The following is a 19,624-nucleotide window of genomic DNA, read 5'->3' as shown; positions in this document are numbered from 1 at the left end:
TCCAGACAGGATGTAAGTGTGTCTGTGACTTCCTGTACGGACTGAAGGCTGCTGGAAACTGTCGGGAAAATGTCCGACTTCACCGCAGCTTTTTGTCACCGCCCCCCGCTGCAGCCGCCTGCTCTCGTCTACTTTCCAGGCGAGGCACAGTTCATCTCGAACGAGCCTATTAACAAAGTAACAGAGTGAGAGAGTGGTACATCCTGTCAGCCGAGGGGTTTCCTATCTGTGCAGCCGAGCACCACAGCACATCCACGGACTATTACATTCAGACGGTCCGGTGTTTCTTCCGCAGGCTCCACTTCACTCAGCTGCCCGATAAACCCACTGCTTCTTCCCACTTTAACCTGAATAACAAACCGGGGCTCGGTGCTCTGGTTGGATCCAAACGGAGAGCCAGGGCTAGCTGGGGAGCTAGCGGAGGCTAACTGGCTGTGCTTTCCTCCGGGGGTCCGTCCCAAGTCTCTTAAATTACTGCTAGTTATGTTACCTAGCCGACTTTGCTAGGTGTTTAGCCCCTCCCACCTAGGAAAAAATGCTTGGAGCTAGCGCTAGGAGCAATGAGCGAGCATTGTCGGGGTCCGTCCCAAGTCTCTTATTTTTATAGTGCTACTGCTAGCTCCTCGCTTGAACCGGAAGTCGTTCGAGGTCCGCCATCTTCTAGGCCGTCCCAAGTCTCTTATTTGTGCAGCGAGGAGCTAGCACTAGGAGCTAGCAGCAAGCTTTAAGCAGCTACGAGCTAGGATGGCTGAGAGCTTCCTATCCGAAAGAGTTTTTCAGCTGAACGCCATGACGTATAAATACCCGCCCTCTACGTCTGGCTCATTTGAACGAGATGGCAGAGAAACAGCTCAAGTGTACCCGTTACATGCATTCTTTGCAATGACACGCTGTAATTCACGTACCTACGTGACTACAAAGAGTAACGTTGATGATATTTCGTGCAAGACTGTCATGTTGTAATTAAGTTTATTTCATTCACAATCCATTGCGGTGTTCAGCGGACTGTCGGTGATGCGTGGCTGTTAAATGTGCAGCTCAAGTCCAGAACCACACACACACACACACACACAAACACATTTGCCCATCATTAATTGTCCTGCATGTTATGTGAGTGGAATAATGTTTAATAGCTTGTAGGTAATATTAATTATTAATATTAATATTAATTAATATTATTACTTTCATGTTGTTGTAAGCTACTGTCATTACTGTCTGTCCTGCATCTCTCTGTCTCTCTCTGTCTGTCTCTCTCTGTCTCTCTCTCTCTCTCTCTCTCTGTCTGTCTCATTGTGTCATGTGGATTACTGTTAATTTATCATGCTGATCTGTTCTGTACGACATCTATTGCACGTCTGTCCGTCCTGGAAGAGGGATCCCTCCTCAGTTGCTCTTCCTGAGGTTTCTACCGTTTTTTCCCCGTTAAAGGGTTTTTTGGGGAGTTTTTCCTGATCAGCTGTGAGGGTCATAAGGACAGAGGGATGTCGTATGCTGTAAAGCTCTGTGAGGCAAATTGTGATTTGTGATATTGGCCTTTATAAATAAAACTGAATTGATTGAGGCAGACTGACAGGTCTGATATGTCTTATTCACTCAGCAGCTGACATGTTGAATGATGGCGAGTGGATTTAATAATAGTGATAATAATGATAATGATGCTCATCACAGTGACAGTGGCAGGGCTACAGACCGTTCTTTAATTGCAACAAACTTTGGCAAATGACTCAATAACAATGGTAATACATGCAAGTGTGAGACCAAAGTCAGCGAATATAATGTGACTTGGGATGTACGCCAAATGCCGGCTCCATTATGCAGCAGATCCAGCTGTGTTGCCATCATCAGGAATGGACGTCGTTTCACGTGACGCTTCAGTGGAAAGGACGTCTCATGTCTCTTAAACCAACAATGCTCGCTCATCGCTCCTAGTGCTAGCTCCTCGCATTTTTTCCTAGGTGGGAGGGGCTAAACAGCTAGCAAAGTCGGCTAGGTAAGATAACTAGCAGTAATTTAAGAGACTTGGGACGGACCCCTGGTCATGCTGCGGCTAACGCTGTGCTAGGCTCACGGCTGTGCCTTGCCAACGAGCCTAACAGCTATCCACCTCGGTGCGCTGTGTTAACGTCATGACTGACACACTTACATGACCAAAGATCATCTGTGCCTGAAATACACATTACTCTGCCAGGAAACCAGCCGATACCATCATCGTTCTCCAGTAACAAAAAATGCATTTTTCGTTGGTATAAAAATAACTCGCCAGAGTGGCAAGTGGGCTTAAAAATTTACCAGCCAGAGACAAAATCTACCCGTAATTGGCGAGTGGTGAGTGTTAGTTTTGGACCCTGCTGTCGTTCAGTATACGGAGAACAGAGCATGTGAGCGGAGCTAGAGCGGAGAGTGGAAGGATTTTGTGTTGAGCGAGGAGCGGCTATTTTTTTTTAAAGGTGGAGCGGAGCCTTATCTCTCGCTCCAATTTCATTCCGGTCGCTCATGCCCCACCCAGAATGCATCTTTGCACCTGTGCACACCCACACTATTTTCTTTCAAAACTATGGAGTTTACTGTGTACTTCAGAAAAGAAACTGAGAAGAGAAGCAGCGGTAGCTTGGAGAACGGTCCCCAAACTACGGGGAGAGGCGAGAGGGCTTCCCCGGAGGTTGGCCGCCCAGTCCGCCTCCTCTACACTTTGACTTATTTCCACCCTGCTGACAGCAGTACCGTGGAGAACGGTCCCTAACTGCGGGGAGAGGGGAGAGGGCTTCCACGGAGAATCTACCAAGCTCATGTTTTATTTGTGAAAAGAAGATTACAGGTTAGGGTAGTACGATACAGTTTTCTTGAGTGGAGTGGTGTGCGAGTGGAGCGGGATAAAATTTATGATGGAGTGGAGCGGAGCGGAGCGAAGAATGCGCAACACCAAGCGGAGCGGACGAGCGGCGCAAAGTGACAGGTCTGCGAGCGAGGAGCAGAAATTTTCACCCGCTCCGCTCTGCTCACATGCTCTGACGGAGAATATCTCTCCTTCCTCTCTGTCTTTCTGCCATCTTCTCTGTTTAAGACACTCTTAGGCTTCTTAAAAGTCTTCCTCCCTCCTCTTAACAGTTTTTTACCTTAGGAGCTCTCTTAAGGCCTAAGATGCTTTGTGAATAACTTTTATTTTACCAAGGGAAAATTCTAAAATGACGTCACTAAGAGCTATTTTTAGGCTTAGGATTCTTTGTGAATACGGGCCCTGGATGATGTAAGTGAAAGTAAAACAGGTAAGTCTTACAAGAACTGCTGAGGTTTCTGCATCCTGTTGTTGTTTTTGCCAAACTGAAGTGGTTAAAATTCTATTAACAGTCACAGATCTCCACGCTGTTTAACAGAAAGCAAAAGTAAAAGATTTGGGGGGGGGGGTTAGTCCTCTGAAGACAGAGGAGGGGGGGTTTATTGGTAACATCATCCCCCACAGACACACACAGATACACAAAAACTTGTCAAACAAATTCAACTCTTTGTCTTTTTTAAAAAGAAAACCGCACAAACGTTTTACCTTTCTCCTGAGCGAAACAGTAGAAAAGACATTGAATAACTGCAAACAGAATATTGTTTTAAAAGAGGTGAAATATACAGATTTAGGACTGAAACCAAGATTGACTTTACTTGCACTCACTGCACTCTTATGAACTTATTTTGTTCAATCTCACTCATTCAATGATACACACATTTCTATAGGTCTTCAGACTTGTTTTAACACTTACATGCAGCTATTTTTTCACTGGGGAGAGGAAGACATTTGGACAAGTGAAAGTAAAACAGACAAGTCTTACAAGAACTGCTGAGGTTTCTGCACCCTGTTGTTGTTTTTGCCAAACTGAAGTGGTTAAAATTCTATTAACAGTCACAGATCTCCACGCTGTTTAACAGAAAGCAAAAGTAAAAGATTTGGGGGGTTTTTTAGTCCTCTGAAGACAGAGGTGGAGGAGGAGGAAGAGGAGGAGGAGGGGTTTATTGGTAACCTCCACAGACACACACAGATGTGCAAAATAAGGTTTGCTTAGGTCAAGACTGAAAAATGCCAACAACTATTGACGGATTACATTTGGTGCACACATTTATGTCCCCTTCACAAATATATCACTTTGGTGATCTATTAACCTTTCATCTTATGTCACCATCAGGTCAAAAATTTAAGGCGTCTTATATTTTGGCTGATGAGCGACACATTCTCACTCCCAACAAGTCAAATACCAAGGCTTGATCAGTGGCCCGTCACGTCACACTATGACATCCTAGGAACCTAGGGCTGAGCGATATGGACAAAATTCATGTCTCAGTATTTTCAGGCTGAATGGCGATACACGATATATATCTCGGTATTTTCTAGGAAATGGGCTACATGTTCAGTTGCAAGTGTAAGCCGCATTTGAGATGTCACAAGCACTTTTATTAAAACAGACTGTGATCAAAATAAAATGTAAAGACAGGGATTTTTTTCCCCTGTTTCAAACTACGCAGCTGCACAACATGTAATTGAAAAATGATATAAAATAAATAGCAGGGCTGTATGTTAACTTTTTGCACACCTGCAGCACTGGAGCGAGAGTGAGTGATGTAACGCAGCTTGACCCTATATCGATATATACAGTGTTGTCTTAATTTATATCTTGCTTGAAAAGATATATCGTTATTTTGTACATAGTTGTTTTATCGCCCAGCCCTGTGGGAAAACCTTGTTCTGCTTCACTTTGGGTTGTTCCGGGATCCATCCATCCATCCATCCATCCATCCATCCATTTTCATCTGCTTATCTGCGGCCAGGTCGCAGGGGCAGCAGGCCAAGCAAAGCACCCCCGACGTCCCTCTCCCCAGCAACACTTTCCAGCTCCTCCTGGAGGACCCAAAGGTGTTCCCAGGCCAGATGAGATATGTAATCCCTCCAGTGTGTTCTGGGTCTGCCTCGGGGCCTCCTACCAGTGGGACGTGCCCAGAACACCTCTAATGGGAGGCGCCCAGGAGGATCCTGATCAGATGCCTGAACCACCTCAACTGACCCCTTTCAATGCAAAGCAACAGCGGCTCTACTCTGAGCTCCCTCTGGATGTCTGGATGTTCAGGAATGGCATTTCAATTTACGCTCATTACATGCATTGTTTCTTTTCAAAATAAACTTTAGTTTTCACAAGAAATGTACAGTTTCTGCTCGTTAAATGCAAACAGTATTTTTTTTTAAATAAACTTAGAACTCTGGTAAAAACTGTTTTTAAGTGTACTTCCTTAAGTTTATCATGTTCATTAAGGTCACCAGAGCCTAATTTAAAATGACTACATGCATTAATAACATAATATAACATCACTAGCACAGTATGCTACACATGCTAGCACACTATGTTGTTATTAAAACAACTCTGTTCACTTTTGGTGTCACACGAGACAAAAGCAACGGTCTCCGGGGTAAAAGTCCGGAATCCAGACCTGCCAATCTTGGTTATGAGCACCACCTTACTGTGTGTGTGTGTGTGTGTGTGTGTGTGTGTGTGTGTGTGTGTGTGTGTGTGTATGTGTATGTATGTATTTGCTCTTATGTTACATTATGTGGGAGGTTATCCAAAGAAGACTACTGGAACAATGTCACATAACCCCCCCAAGAATTTACTGATGAGTCTGGACCTGGAAGTACAGCCAAGATATTGCACAATATCATCAGTGTGAGCAGGTCAGCATGCTGATGTTGGCATTTCGCTCAAAGGCCTGAAACAAAATTATCTTTATTTTATTTTGCTTGACTTTGCACTTGACATGCTGCTGTGTTGTGCTACAGCCTATTCAAGTGCTGGAATTTGTTATTTGCGTGACAAAGCCTGAACGAAACACAGGCTCCACTCCATAGACTGTGTGTTCAGTCTCGGGGTGCCGTTGGGGAAGCGCTAATATAATGGTAGCGGAAACACTAGACATGTTTCAAGCAACGTTTGCAGACTGTTTTCACTCAACAGCGAAACCAAAATGATCCCACACTGGAGATTTGTATGAAGCGGGTGCTTCTTCAAACTTGTGTCTCTCAACTCCTCCGCTTGCGCTTGCCATGACTCTCCGTTTGTTTTTTCCACTTCTTTTCTATGTGAGGCCAGCGTCACTTTCCCCGGCTCCAGTTACAACAGTGTGAGGGGGTGAGTGGGCGGAGCCACAACAGTGATTGGACATTAACTCGCGGGAAGGGCTGTTGTGCAGCAGGCTGACTCGGCTGTTCTCTTTATACATCCATGGACTCGGCCTGTGGACAGGCAGACACACACACACACACACACACACACACACACAGTGGCCTGTAAAGCATCAATGCAAAATTAATTGCAAAACCGAAAACCCGCCATCCATAAGGACGTAGTGATCCGTGCAGGGCGGACTGAACGGTTCAATATTTTACCGAGGACCGTTGCGTCCCTATTTCACACTGACCTTGACCTTTGACCGTTGACCACTAAATTCTTAACAGTTAATCGCGGAGTCTGAGAGGACGTTTGTCACAAATTTGAAAAAAATCCCTCAAGACGTTCTAGACATATTGTTTTCAAGAGAATGGGATGGACGGACGGGCAGACGGATGGACAGACGGACGGAGGGATGGACAGACAGAGGGAGGGACGGACAGACAGACGGAGGGATGGACAGAGAGACAACCTGAAACACCTCCAGCCACTGCTGTCGCCGACATAGAGGTATCAAAATGTGAACTTTTAGCTTTCAGCTCTCCTCACCATCTCAACTCATTTCTACAGTTACTGAGTTTGGACTTCGTCTGGATCAATAAAGTCGTGTTTTACTTCTTATGTTGTTCTTATGTTAGCTCAAGTTTTACTTTTCTCCCCAAATATTTCTGGTTAAACTTTTGATTTTTTTTCCTTTCATACACTCATAGACTCAAATATACTTGTGTGATTCTTCTGCAGGCTTCTCGCCCATCATCACCTGCTGCTGCTGCAGATTGCTTCAATTAATCACTTATTTTTGCACACTTTGCGGCATCAGCCAGCAAAGCCATTTTCATGTTTCTGGTGCTCCTTTTCTGTACCACCTGCTGCTGGCTTTCTCTTTCTATCCATGTTAACAGTGCCACATACTAACTGCCACAGCACGAGCAGTGATTCTTTCAGTTTCAGTCTGAGGCAACTGGCCTGGTTTTTATGATAGTGGATGAAATATGAGCACCTCTCTCCTTCTGTGTCCATTTATTCTGAGCAGTCAATAAGAATCATATAATTAAGCAATATAGTGATTCCAAACAAAAGACAAAGTCACTGAGAGGCTAAGTGAGGGAGCATTGCACTGCTGACTCGCCACACAAACGACAAAGCCATTTCCGAGTTTTCCGACTGTGTCCGTATTTATTTTCAACAGCGAACAAACAGGCAAAACAAGGCAAGGCACGGCAAGATGTTCAAATACCCAGTTTTCAGTTAGATTAAGTGGTCAACAAAAAATACGCTCTCCCTGCTCACCCCCTCTCCATGCAGCTGCCACGGTGAACAGGTGAACATATGCCCATTCATTCAATCACTCAATCACTGCTCCCTGACCACACCCACGTGACATGTGTGAAAGGTGTCAACTGACAGCTGATGTCAACACAAACATAAACATCAATATCTTAGCATACAGCACGTACATTAATACAGAGTATGGGACTGATGTGTAGCACAGAGAGTTTATAGCTGTTGCTAATTTTCAGCTCAGAACAAAGGATGATCTGTAACGCTTAGTGCTACATTTAGGGAGGCTAAGGCCTAATCCCAATACCCCCCTTGTCCACTACCCCTTAGCCCTTGGCCCTACCCCTAGCCATTGTCCACTACCCCTTGGCCCTCGAAATGAAGCAACGAGGGGTAGGGGTTGAAATCTTTCCCTAGGAACTGGGACACCACTCACTACGTCACTGCGTCGGTTACATTCACGCATACGTAACTATTTTAAACAGGAAGCTGAGAGCCATCTACATTTCCAAGCAGCATCTACAATGGAGTCTCATTCATCCTACCTATCGCGTTTGCCACATTCATCATGCTTCGTTTGATGAATGACAGACGACAGGGGACTTCTGCTCGCTAGCTAACCAGCTAACATTACGAGGCAGCATAGTTATACTAGCAGGTGTGTTATCGTAATGTGAAAAATCCGACAATTTTGCAGGAGAGATGACAGACACCAGACAGTGCGAGCTAGCTAGCTAGCTAACAAGCAACCTGACGACAGTAACGTTAGCTATGTGTGAACTTTTTCCCCCCATCTCTTGCTTGGTGGTAGCCATGGCGACGTCTACCCCTCGCTGGCAAGTCAGCATCTGAAATCCCTCGCTCCGAAGGGCTAGTTTCATACCCACTACCCCTCGTTATGCCCCCTACCCCTACACACAAAAAGGAATTGGGACGCCACTACCCCTCGCGGAAACGCGCAAATCTAGGGGTAGGGCCAAGGGGTAGGGCTAAGGGGGGGTATCGGGACGGGCCCAAAACCTCCGCCCTGATGGCAGCATCTGAAACTCAACATGGAGGGGATGCTGAGTCCCCCTGAGTCTGAGACGATCGACTGAATGTATAAAGATGTGAGGTGTCTGATTGTAGATGGTGATGCTTGAGCCCATACTGTCATGCAATATGAAAAGTGAGAGGAAATCAGAGAATGCATGAATAACTGGGCTGCCTGTGTGGGTAGCTATATAGTGCCTCATTAATTTAAAACAATTAAGGTTAATCTGGATTGTTTTTTAAATCTTCTTCACATCTATCAAATTTTAAATGAGAATCTAAAATTACTCCTAAAATCTTGAAATCATTGACCTCCTCTGTTCTTTCTTTCTGTATCTTAATATTACATTTTTCAAGTAAGTCCATTTTTCTAACAGAGAAACACATTGAAACAACTGCCTTCAAGGCTGATTGTAGAGATTAGTACCTTGCAGGCTGCCTTCAAGGCTGATTGTAGTGACTAGCCTGCAAGGCACTAATCTCTACAATCAGCCTTGAAGGCAGTTAACTGAATAATGAAAATTATAGAATATGAAATCATCTAACCAGTCTGTGAGGCACTAATCTCGACAATCAGCCTTGAAGGCAGCTAACTGAATAATGAAAATTATGATATGAAATATAATATGAAAGCTCCATTAGCCTTCTAACCAGCCTGCAAGGCACTAATCTCTGCAATCAACCTTGAAGGCTGGTGCCTTTTTGTATCAACAAACAAACTAGCTAAGCTAACATTAGCAGTAACTTGCAGTTGAAGCAACTAAACAGTTTCTTTAAGAAAATACTCACAAGTAGGCTAATTGTATGTTTCAAACAAGGAGTTATGTAAGGGATAATGTATAATGAGCCGGTGAATACTGGGAAAATAACTCTAACTATTCCCCTGTCGGAAGTTATTTTCCCAGTTCATTATACATTATCCTGCATATTACACGGCTAATTATGAGTTAAATAAATAATGTTGTCTGCCCCCGCGAAGTGCATTAAAACCGACCGGATTCGACAACTTTTGGTGAAAGTTATGTACTCACCCAGGCTTAGTGGACTGAACCGAGGCATAAAACTCACGTAAAATGTCAAGTGACTGCCAAGTGTGTATTCAAATCCGTCTTCTTTTGTTTTTGGCAGACAAAGTCCGTAGGTATTCTTTTTCTTCAGCGGCATCCCATTCCTCAAAATCCTTATAGCTACTCTCCAAATAAGTTAAAAGAAATGTTAAAATCAGCCACTTCACTTCAACGCTTGCTACTAGCAACGGTCATTACACAGTAATATCAGACCACTGAATGCCGCGACTGACCAATCAGAATACAGCATTTAATAGAGCCGTGTAATAAGCTTGAGGTAATGTTAGAACTGTTTATAACGTTAGTCTTGGTTAGCTATAATTTGAACGCAACAACTAGCTCTTTTGCATTAGTTGACGTAATCAAATAGCTGAAATATCTACCTCAAAAAGCAGTTTCTTTAATGATGTAACTCACAATTAAATGCATTTATGTTCACAATATAGCAATAGAGTGTGCCAGTAAACCCGGAACTCCGTTAGCGCTTTTAGCACTTCCGGTTCTGTCGTCTAAAAGTCAATACGTTTTTTGAATGGGATTTTGGTAAAATGCCTCAAATAAGGTCTGTGGTTAACAAAAGCTTAAAGCCCCTACAAGGAACTTTCATTTTGAGTTGATTTTTGCGACCCTGTGGACAAAAGCGGTAGAGTTTTGCCGGAATGAAGCCTACATTTTCCATGAGCTCTAGCGCGTATTGCGCCGATTTATAATAGTCACTATTTCATTTCACTACTAGTCAAATGTAAGCAGCTAGGTAAGATGACGTGTGCCGTCTGAGTGCCGTAAATCGTTTCATCCTGGAAGCGACGGACCCAGACACAGTTTCCTAAAGGTATGGATACTATATAGAAATAGCTTATCTTCACACCGATGGTCTCATTTGCTGTTGTAGGTCACGCACAGACTTCAGCAGAAACGAGAGACTTTTGCATATCCAGTTAAAAGTTCCTTGTAGCGGCTTTAAGCGAGTTTCAGGTTTTGTTCTACGACATAAAACACGTCAGTAAATACCCTACTTGTGAATTTTGAAGCTTTTACGTGTCGTAAAAAAGGCGGTTGCTAACAAGTTGCTCAATGCGACTACAAACCCTGTCGGGGACATTAAACGTCATCACCCCCGAACAGGCGAGAGTGCTGGCAGTCCGCCATTACAGCTTCTTATTTAGCTTAAACAGTCCGATTTCCCCATTATACAATGTTTTTAAAATAAAGCAGCCGAAATCAGTTGAAAGCTTAGTGGCGGTGACGTCAAGAGTCATGCGACCGTGGAGTAGTCATTATTCTGACATAATCCAAAACGCAATGCAAAAATCACATTCACTTTCTCTTCCGGGAACCAGCGCGATGCTAAACTTCCGGGTTTTGACGTCAGCCCTGGCACACACTATGATGTTCTTCAGCTAACTTACCGAGTAGGCAGCAAGGCAATTCCACAAAGAAAATTAAAAACAAGAAAATTATTGACGTTTTTTTTATTATTTCTTTTTAAAAAAAAATATTATTAAAATATCTTTTAAAACTATTTTTTTGCGATGTGTGGGACATTTCTCACCAACTTGCCCGTTACCTTTTTTCCCTATGTTTTTGAAAGAAATCGCATACTTGTAAATACTTGTGAAAGGCATCTGAAAGCAGCACCACAAAGGTGATGTCGCTCCAGGTGTAAGAGTTAAGATCCCTGCAGCTTTACTGGGTGGGTCCTATCATACATAGGACCTGACGACACGGCTGGTGAAATGGTAACTGCACAGCAGCCCATGTATATGGCAAGCCGTTTTAACATTTAATCGCTAAGTTTGACTATCCGGAATTACCATTATAGATATCTATAACGTCATTTTGACTAGTAGTAATGCCATTGTGACTAGTATGAATTTTAATTTAAGATATCTCTAATGTCATTCTGGCTAGTCAAAACTGAATTACGGATATCTCTGACGTCATTTTGACTAGTCAAAACTGAATTACGGATATCTCTGACATCATTCTGGCTAGTCAAAACTACAGTTACAGATATCTGTAATTCAGTTTTTACTAGTAAGATTCAAACTATTTTTGCCATTCATGTGTATGGGGTTTGTCATTATAGATATCTCCAATGTAGTTGCGGATATCTACAATTGTTATTTCGGTTATCTACAGTTACATTATGACTATCTATAATTCCAATTTGAGATATCTACAACGTCATTTTGACTATCTGTAACTCAGTTCAAGATATCTAGAAAGGACCATGTAGATATCTTCAATTGATGATAATTAAAGATATCTTGAACTTGAATTATGATTAGTCAAAATTAAATTGTAGATATCTCAAACTGGAATTACAGATATCCACAATTCAGTTGCAGAAATCCGCAATAACAACTGCAGATATCCGCAACTACATTGGAGATATCTATAATGACAAATCCCATACACATGAATGGCAAAAATAGTTTGAATCTTACTAGTCAAAACTGAATTACAGATATCTGTAATTAGAGTTTTGACTAGGCAAAATTATGTTGCAGATATCAGTAATGAATATCCAGTCATTAAATGTTAAAACGGCTTGCCATACATGTATCCCTGAATGACGCCTGTTGTCGTCACAACTGAAACTGAAAGTATGGAGCAGACCCACTGCTCAGACACACAGTGGACTGATAGAGAGAAAACCGGCACCGGCGACGGGTGGGGCAGAGAGAAGAAAACGGCGTTGCTGGCTGATGGTGCACAGAGGACAGATTTATTCAAGCAGCCTGTAGTAAGTGATGGAGGGGATACCGCCCACGGAGAGAAGGAGACAGCGGCGGAACAATCAGCGAGGAAGGATCCAGTATCGGGAGAGAGGTTGTTATAAGGTGCGTATGTGCTGTAGATGATTCGCCGTGTGTCCTGTAGGCCTATTTAGTTCCGCAGCTTGGCTGGTTACACGCTGGTGCAGAGAGTTGGTGCTGTTTGTCTCAGCCAGCAGCTCAGTTTAAAAGAATTCTAAGATAAGTGTCAAACTGAAAGACAAACTCAAATGAAAGCTGTAACATGTACCTGAGGCAACCGACCTGCAGACAGTGGGTCTCATTCATGAAACGTGAGCAGAAGGAATTTGTGTGTAAACTGTTCGCAGACGGAAATTTACATGCATGTCCACATTCATCAATATTTTAGTGGCTCCGATCTTTTTGTAGCTATTAACAGAATCTACTCCTGCTCCTGACCACTCGTAGTGTTTGTGTAAATTTAGTAAAGCACATAAATATTGCTTGTCACTATTGGAAATTACAGTTTTAATTTGTATTGCGCTCTGTTATGTACACAATACACAGACGCCTTTGAAACACGTAATCTAAACATGACAAAATATTAAAAATATAACACATTTAGTTAAATTAGTTGGCAGTTAGCAGGTTTAAGATCCAGATTAGGTTCATGATTGTGAATTATCTATGTAAATCGACTCAATAGATTACACGTTCTTTCTACATGTTGAATGATAATAAAAATATCCGTAAGGACAGCCGGATCACAGCCTCTTCGGCCTTCGTTTTTTTTTGTTTGTTTGTTTGTTTTGTGGCTATTTGATCATTTGAATGAATAAATCTAATCTGAAAATGTTTAATTTACGTTGTATAAAACAGCTTTAGGCTATTAAGATTCAAATAATTTGAAGACGATGCATACAGACCGCTGTAGGCTATATGTTATCCGTATCATTTGTTAAAATTAATGTTAAATAGCTCTACATTCCGACAGCCATCACTGATTTAGAGTTTATCCATTACGCACAAAACATCTCTGGTTTCCCGTTCCCACTTCATTCAAAACTCCACAACTGAATCTTCTGTTTGTTTGGTGACCACTACGCTATCAATGATTTTCAGAATGTATTAGGCTTGTCGCTGTCTCCGTCAAGGTCTCCCCAGTTATGCCAGCGATGCGCTCGTCTGCAGCAGATAGTTGTGACTGTGAGCCTCCTCCTCCTGTGGCTGCTGTATTTTTTTGTGTGTGCTTATGCATTTCTTTGCCTCCAGTTTCATATCAAACCATTTATGCTTCACCTCTGACATGGTTCTTTGTACCACGGAGACAACATTAACAGCATCTGTTACCTCCCTCCAGGCCTTCGCTTTGCCTGTCCCTGTCACACCACTACTAACTGAAGAAAATGTTTTTTCTTAAGTCCACTTCACCCAAAATTATTTTGATCTCCACTTCGGAAAAATTATTTTTTTCTTTCTTTACGCCATGACTGACAGGTCGACAGGATGCACCTACACCTCCTTATATGGTGGTCATTGGCTATTCATGGGCGGGGATTTATGCTGATTGCTGATTACCGGGAGCGCGCTGTCACTTTATGATGGATTGGCATTCATGATCATACACGTGTTTACGATCAAATCTGAGTTTCCCGCGGCGTTCCTGAATCCGGAGTAGGTTTTTAGTAGCGTAGGCTTTTATGTGCAAATCTACACACAGATGTACTCACTTTTCATGAATGAGACCCAGACAGTGAATATCCTCAGTAGAGGGTATTCCAGTGAGATATTATTGGGTTTTAAATAGTGACTGTTGTTGTAAACATGACTGTTGCTGCCACGGACTGTATAAAACTATATCCTGTGTAACTGACCTATAAGGAAAGCATCAGGAGGTGACGTGTGTGCATGTGTGTGTGTGGAGGAGAGAGGGAGATGCTGCTAGAGAGATAGTGTGTGTTGTTAGATACTGTTAATGTAACTTATTATGCTTCTGTGCACTGACAGCTCTTTTTTAGTCTGTTTCTGCATCATGTTGAGGAGGGCCATGCCTGTATAAATATATTTATGTATGCAAAAAAAAAAGTGGATCAGTTGCTCGCTGCTAAAAATGTGGCCCATCAACATCTGGTTTTGAAATGTGGCCCAGTTGAAATAGTAATTGAATAGTCTGTCAAGAACGTGGCTCGGGAAGGACACAAAGGCTCGATTCTTCCCCGGTTAGACAAGAACGAGGTTAAAACCAAACAAGGTGAAGCAGCCTTTAGTTTCTATGCTCCCCGCCTGTGGAACAAACTTCCAGAATATCTGAGGTCGGCTGAAACTGTCAGCTCATTTAAATCAGGGCTTAAAACATTACTATTTACTGCAGCTTACCAGTGAACTAGATATGTAACTTATTGTTAGGATAATCTGTAGCTATTGTTTTTATATTTGTCTGCTGTTGCTTTTGCTTTATGTTTGCTTTTTAAATGCATTTTCTGCACTGTTTTTCTTGCTTTTAGCTTTTGTTTTTAATGATCTATTGTTCCTTTAATGTTTTATCTTAACATATTTCCCTTGTAAAGCACATTGAATTGCCTTGTGTATGAATGGTGCTATATAAATAAAATTGCCTTGCCTTGCTTTCCAAATTTGCAAAACGCCGAGGAATCTGCTCTGTGAGATTGTCTAGGATGGCCATGTACAGATTTCTGTAGCGCTCCTCGGGATCCTGCAGTTGTGACAGGCGGTGCTTTCTCATGGGCTCAGCTTGTGGGTCTGATGTGAGATCTGCTGCTTTGGCATAAACAGCTTGGAAAGCCCCCTCTGACCTCTTCTCTTTGACAAAAGCAAGAAGAGACTCAATTCTGTTCTTGCAGTACAGAACATCCATAGCCCTCTGCTGGACAATATCAAACACCACATCAGTCTCAGAGAAGATTTGTTCATATGTGTACAACATGAACACAAACTCAAAATCCTCCAGTTTCATCACAAAGCCTTTGGCACAACCTAATGTGTCATCATCCATGGTCTTATCTGCAATGATCTTCTCAGAAGTCTGCAGGAGGGCATCATAATTGTTTGCCACAGTGCTCACTATCCGTGATGTAAAATTCCATCGAGTAGGAGCGTTTCTGGGCAACCTTGAACAGCCTGCAGACTCAAGAAAAGACGTCCTCTTTGTGGATTTTGAGAAAAATGTGGCAAACCCAGAGAGTGATGCGAAAAATATTCTGCACTCAGACAAGCATTTAGCCCCCTGAGACAGCACCAGATTCAGTCTGTGTGCATAGCAATGCACAAACATTGCACTGGGGGCTATTGCTTTAACTTTGGCCTTCAAACCATTGAGAGCTGAAGCCATGACAGCAGCCCCGTCATAGGTTTGTGCCACAAGTTTCTCCCTGAAATTGTAGCCTTGCATGCTCTCATTCAAGACCTCAAAAACAGACTGAGCATCTCTCCCCCCAGAAACATCAAAAAATCCAATAAAGCGCTCCTGAATTTTACCTGTGCTATCCACATAGTGAACAATGACAGAGAGTTGGGCACGGCAAGCTATATCAGTTGTTTCATCCACCTGCCATGCAAAAAAGGGAGCAGCCTGAATTTCATCTTTGATCTCATCAGAAACAGTGGCTGCAAGAGCAGAGATCAAGTTATTTTGGATTGCATGGGACATACCAGAAAACACAGCTGATGACTGGAATTGTGTGGCCAGGACAGAGTCATATTTAGCTAATGTTTCTGTAAACTCCCTGTAATTCCCCTTGTTGGATGATTCACCACTCTCATCATGCCCCCTAAATGACAGCTCCTGACGACCAAGCAAGGAAGTCACATCAATAAGGCGGTTTAGGAAGGCCCTCTTTTGTTTGACTGTTTCATTATGTTTTGCCACTTGAATGCGAGCACCTTCATTGATTGCATGCTCAACCCTGACTCTGCCCAGGCAACTTAACCTTGCACATGCACTCACATGTTCATTGCTCTTTTCATGCCTTTTGTATGCCCTGTCAAAGTTATAGATCCCCAAAACCCACTTTTGACCAGACAATACATCCCTGAGATGGTTTCATCAAGAGGCATGGCCAACAGTACATTTTATTTGTCACAGCACTTGCAGTCAGACAGCTTACTTTGTCATACCAGGATAGCTGAAAAGACCTGTTACTTTTCCCCACCCTTTGCACCAAATCAATCTGAGGTGTTGATCTGCCCTGCTGTTTAACTGTAAGTTTCTCCTCGTAAGGAAGACTATCAAATGGCTTCGCCAAAATCCGGTCGACAGTATTCAAATTGTCTGCCATTATGTGCAGCTTGCTAGCTTGCTCGCTAGCTGGGGCTGCTGCGCGAGGCTAGTGTGACCGCCTGTGAGTGCTTTGGGACGGTGGAGGGGCGTCTGTCTAGTTTCGCTGCAGTGGAACAACTCACTCTATGCTTCCCCACTGAAGTCTTTGGACGCTGAGCTTCAACACTGTTTAATGCACTGTGACGCTACGGGAATGAATGAGAAGAAAGTCGCGTCAGTGACCTGTGATAAGTAGCTGATTCTCAACAAAAGTTGAACGCATTCTAGCGCATATTTAGTCAATGAAATGTAAACACAACAGTACATATTTGACCACTTATTTTTTTGACATTTTAGGGGAAGCTGAGCTTCCCTTGCAGTCTCAGAGCAATCGCCACTGACACTAATGTTTAAGATTGTTTGTTTATAAATACATGAACCTGGTTGTTCTATATTTAAAACACATTGGGTTTATTAGTGCTATTAAATAAATCACATTATTACTTATTATACTTATTATTACTTGAGCTTGTTTTATTTATTCATTTCACAGATAGTTATACATCCTCAGTCCTTAAATTAAATTCATTATGGACGTGGACTTAAAATCATTGTTTTATTTCATGGCCTTGCTGCCCTGGCTTTTGGCCTTTGTGCCCTCAAAAAACTGACAACATGAAAGGCCAAGTGGCCTTGCCCCTAAAATGACGAAATTCCAGGCCTGTTAGTAACAATTCGTCGTGGATGAGGGACTGTGGACTGAGCATATTGAATATCGCTGTCTACATGTTCATGCTGCTGAACACATGTATTGATAAATTATTGCCTTCTTACTCTCTAAGGGTTAATGTCACTAACAGTAACGAGTGTAGCTGCCGCCCGCTTTGGAAAATTGGGGAATTGTCCCCCCGAATATATAATTTGAGGAAACTATACAATTTTAAATTATATAATAATAAAAACTGAAAGCACCTGTGCCAATTATAAATGCAACACAATGTATTTAGAACTTTAAAAAGATTGCATCCTCCCCCCTCATCTGCCTCACAATGGTTCGGTGCGTGTCTGCATACACCGGCACACAGCAGCATTCGGCAGGACTGACTGTGGATCAGTGTGTCAGAAGCCCCTTTTACACTGCCAGATTTTCCGCCAATGTTGGGCTGCCATATTCATATGTATGTCAGCTGATGAATAGCAGCTACTTATCTGTTCCTGCAGATAACGAGACATAAATCCCATGTATGGCCTTTTCTGTGACTGAACAAAAATGTACATCTCTATATAACAGGCTACAGCGTTCAAAATCAGAAATGTGTGTAACCTCGTTCTCTACTTCCTGAACAAACTTACTTTGTTTTTCTGTTAAGTGTCTATAACTCAAATACTCACAGGTCAAAGAATCACTGGAGACACGTAGAATCGAGTATAACTGAGTTTAATGTGTTCGCAGGCAACAACACATACAACTCAATGAGTCAAGCTCCGGAGCAGGACTGAAGTTTCTTTGTCTGTGCATTCCCTTTTATTGCTGGTGAAGATTCTGTAGAGTCTCCACCTCTTTTCTTTAATCCTACCCACTTGAGCTGAACATAACGGTGTCACGGCTCACCATTCTTCCCTTGAAGCCTGCCTACCTACTTGATGCTTTCCCGGGCAGTCTCGGCCCGCCTCCTATTACCAGGGTCATATCAGGCCAAGCTGGAATTCCTCTAACTTTCCACCAATATGTTTGACCTCATCCTCATGCTATTTTTTTTTTTAAAAATGACGCACCGTGAATCCTAGGTACTTTCCAGTTCTCAAGTGCTCAATGAGTGTGTGTGTGTGTGTGTGTGTGTGTCATGAAAATACATGAAATAATAAACCAGTGTGTGACTGTGTTGGGAATCAACATATATTTACCTCACACGAAGGCATCAAATATGTTGGGGTTAAATTGGCTATTGGAAATAATTAATAATTATTAATAATTAATAATTATGTTAAATAATGTGACTTAATTAACATTAAATCACCTCGTGGGGCACCATTCCCGTAAAGGGAAAAATGATAGCCAGTTAAAGATATCAGTCTCATAAAATAGGCTAAACTATTAATTTGGAGTTTGATTAATAATTAAATTAATGACAACAACCAAAATTAACAGTAACGCCTGAAGGATTTCGGAGTTCTTGGCGCAGCAGAGGTTGACTATTTATTCACCCTTGTGCAACATTAAACAGACAGCAGGCATGATTCCAAAGAATTATATTTATTCACAAATAAGTAAAGCAAACCAAAACACACAAATTCTAACTAACTATATACAAGCTTGGTGTGTGTGTGTGTGTGTGTGTGTGTGTGTGTGTGTGTGTGTGTGTGTGTGTGTGTGTGAGTGAGTGAGTGAGTGAGTGAGTGAGTGAGAGAGTGAGTGAGAGAGAGAGTGAGTGAGAGAGAAAGACAAAGGCGGGTGTGGTGATCAAGTAGCCGTTTGGCTTACAAAACAAAATGGCTGACAACAGAGAACTACCAAAATGGCTGAATCAAGGCTGCTTCAGTTTACTGTTGGAGGTGGTTGTCTGACCGTGTGGTCAGGACAAAGACAAAGGAAAAGATGCGGGAACTTTGAAATGCCTGTTTGGGTGTAGCTCTGTTGAAAGCCTATTTGTTAATGAGTCTATGTGAATGTGACGTGTGTTGCAAACGGTCTGAATTAGTGCAGAGATTGTTTAGTTGCATGCAAGAATCTGTTTGGGAACAGTATTAGCAAACTAAACACTTAGCTTTGGCGAAGCCAACTAATCAATGACCTAACTGCATTCTATCACAACAATACTCAGTAAACAGCATCAAATCACATACAAGTTAAATAGTCTTGCTTAGCCTGTAAAGCTGTGATAAGCTATGCCCAGTTGTTACATTACCGATCCTTGAGTGGATGAGGAAAGAGTCACTCGGTGGTGTACTGCTGTTAGCCGGCAGAAGAAGGCTGGGAAGGTGGTTCCAGCTGCAGTCTTTGTTGTCCTTTGTTCCAAAGGTTCTGATCCCAGG

General features: G+C 42.5%; 1 protein-coding gene across 5 annotated transcripts in view; it reads left to right on the top strand.

Annotated features, from left to right (window-relative positions):
* The window catches only part of LOC125891173 (uncharacterized), a 136,593-nt gene that overhangs the window by 35,534 nt on the left and 81,435 nt on the right, over positions 1-19,624 (top strand). For 3 of the 5 annotated variants that reach the window (XM_049580211.1, XM_049580209.1, XM_049580212.1), the window contains exon 1: positions 12,198-12,420. The exons of the other annotated variants lie outside the window; for them this stretch is intronic. In XM_049580211.1, coding sequence (XP_049436168.1) covers positions 12,331-12,420 — 90 coding nt within the window. In that variant the 5' untranslated portion in view covers positions 12,198-12,330. Of the gene's footprint in view, positions 1-12,197; positions 12,421-19,624 lie in introns of those variants that run through there. 5 annotated transcript variants of the gene reach the window in all.

The sequence above is a fragment of the Epinephelus fuscoguttatus genome, linkage group LG7, assembly GCF_011397635.1.
Source record: "Epinephelus fuscoguttatus linkage group LG7, E.fuscoguttatus.final_Chr_v1".
In the NCBI taxonomy this organism is placed as follows: Eukaryota; Metazoa; Chordata; class Actinopteri; order Perciformes; family Serranidae; genus Epinephelus; species Epinephelus fuscoguttatus.
The sequence above is the reverse complement of the archived record's forward strand: the minus strand, read 5'-3'. Positions and strand labels throughout refer to the sequence as shown.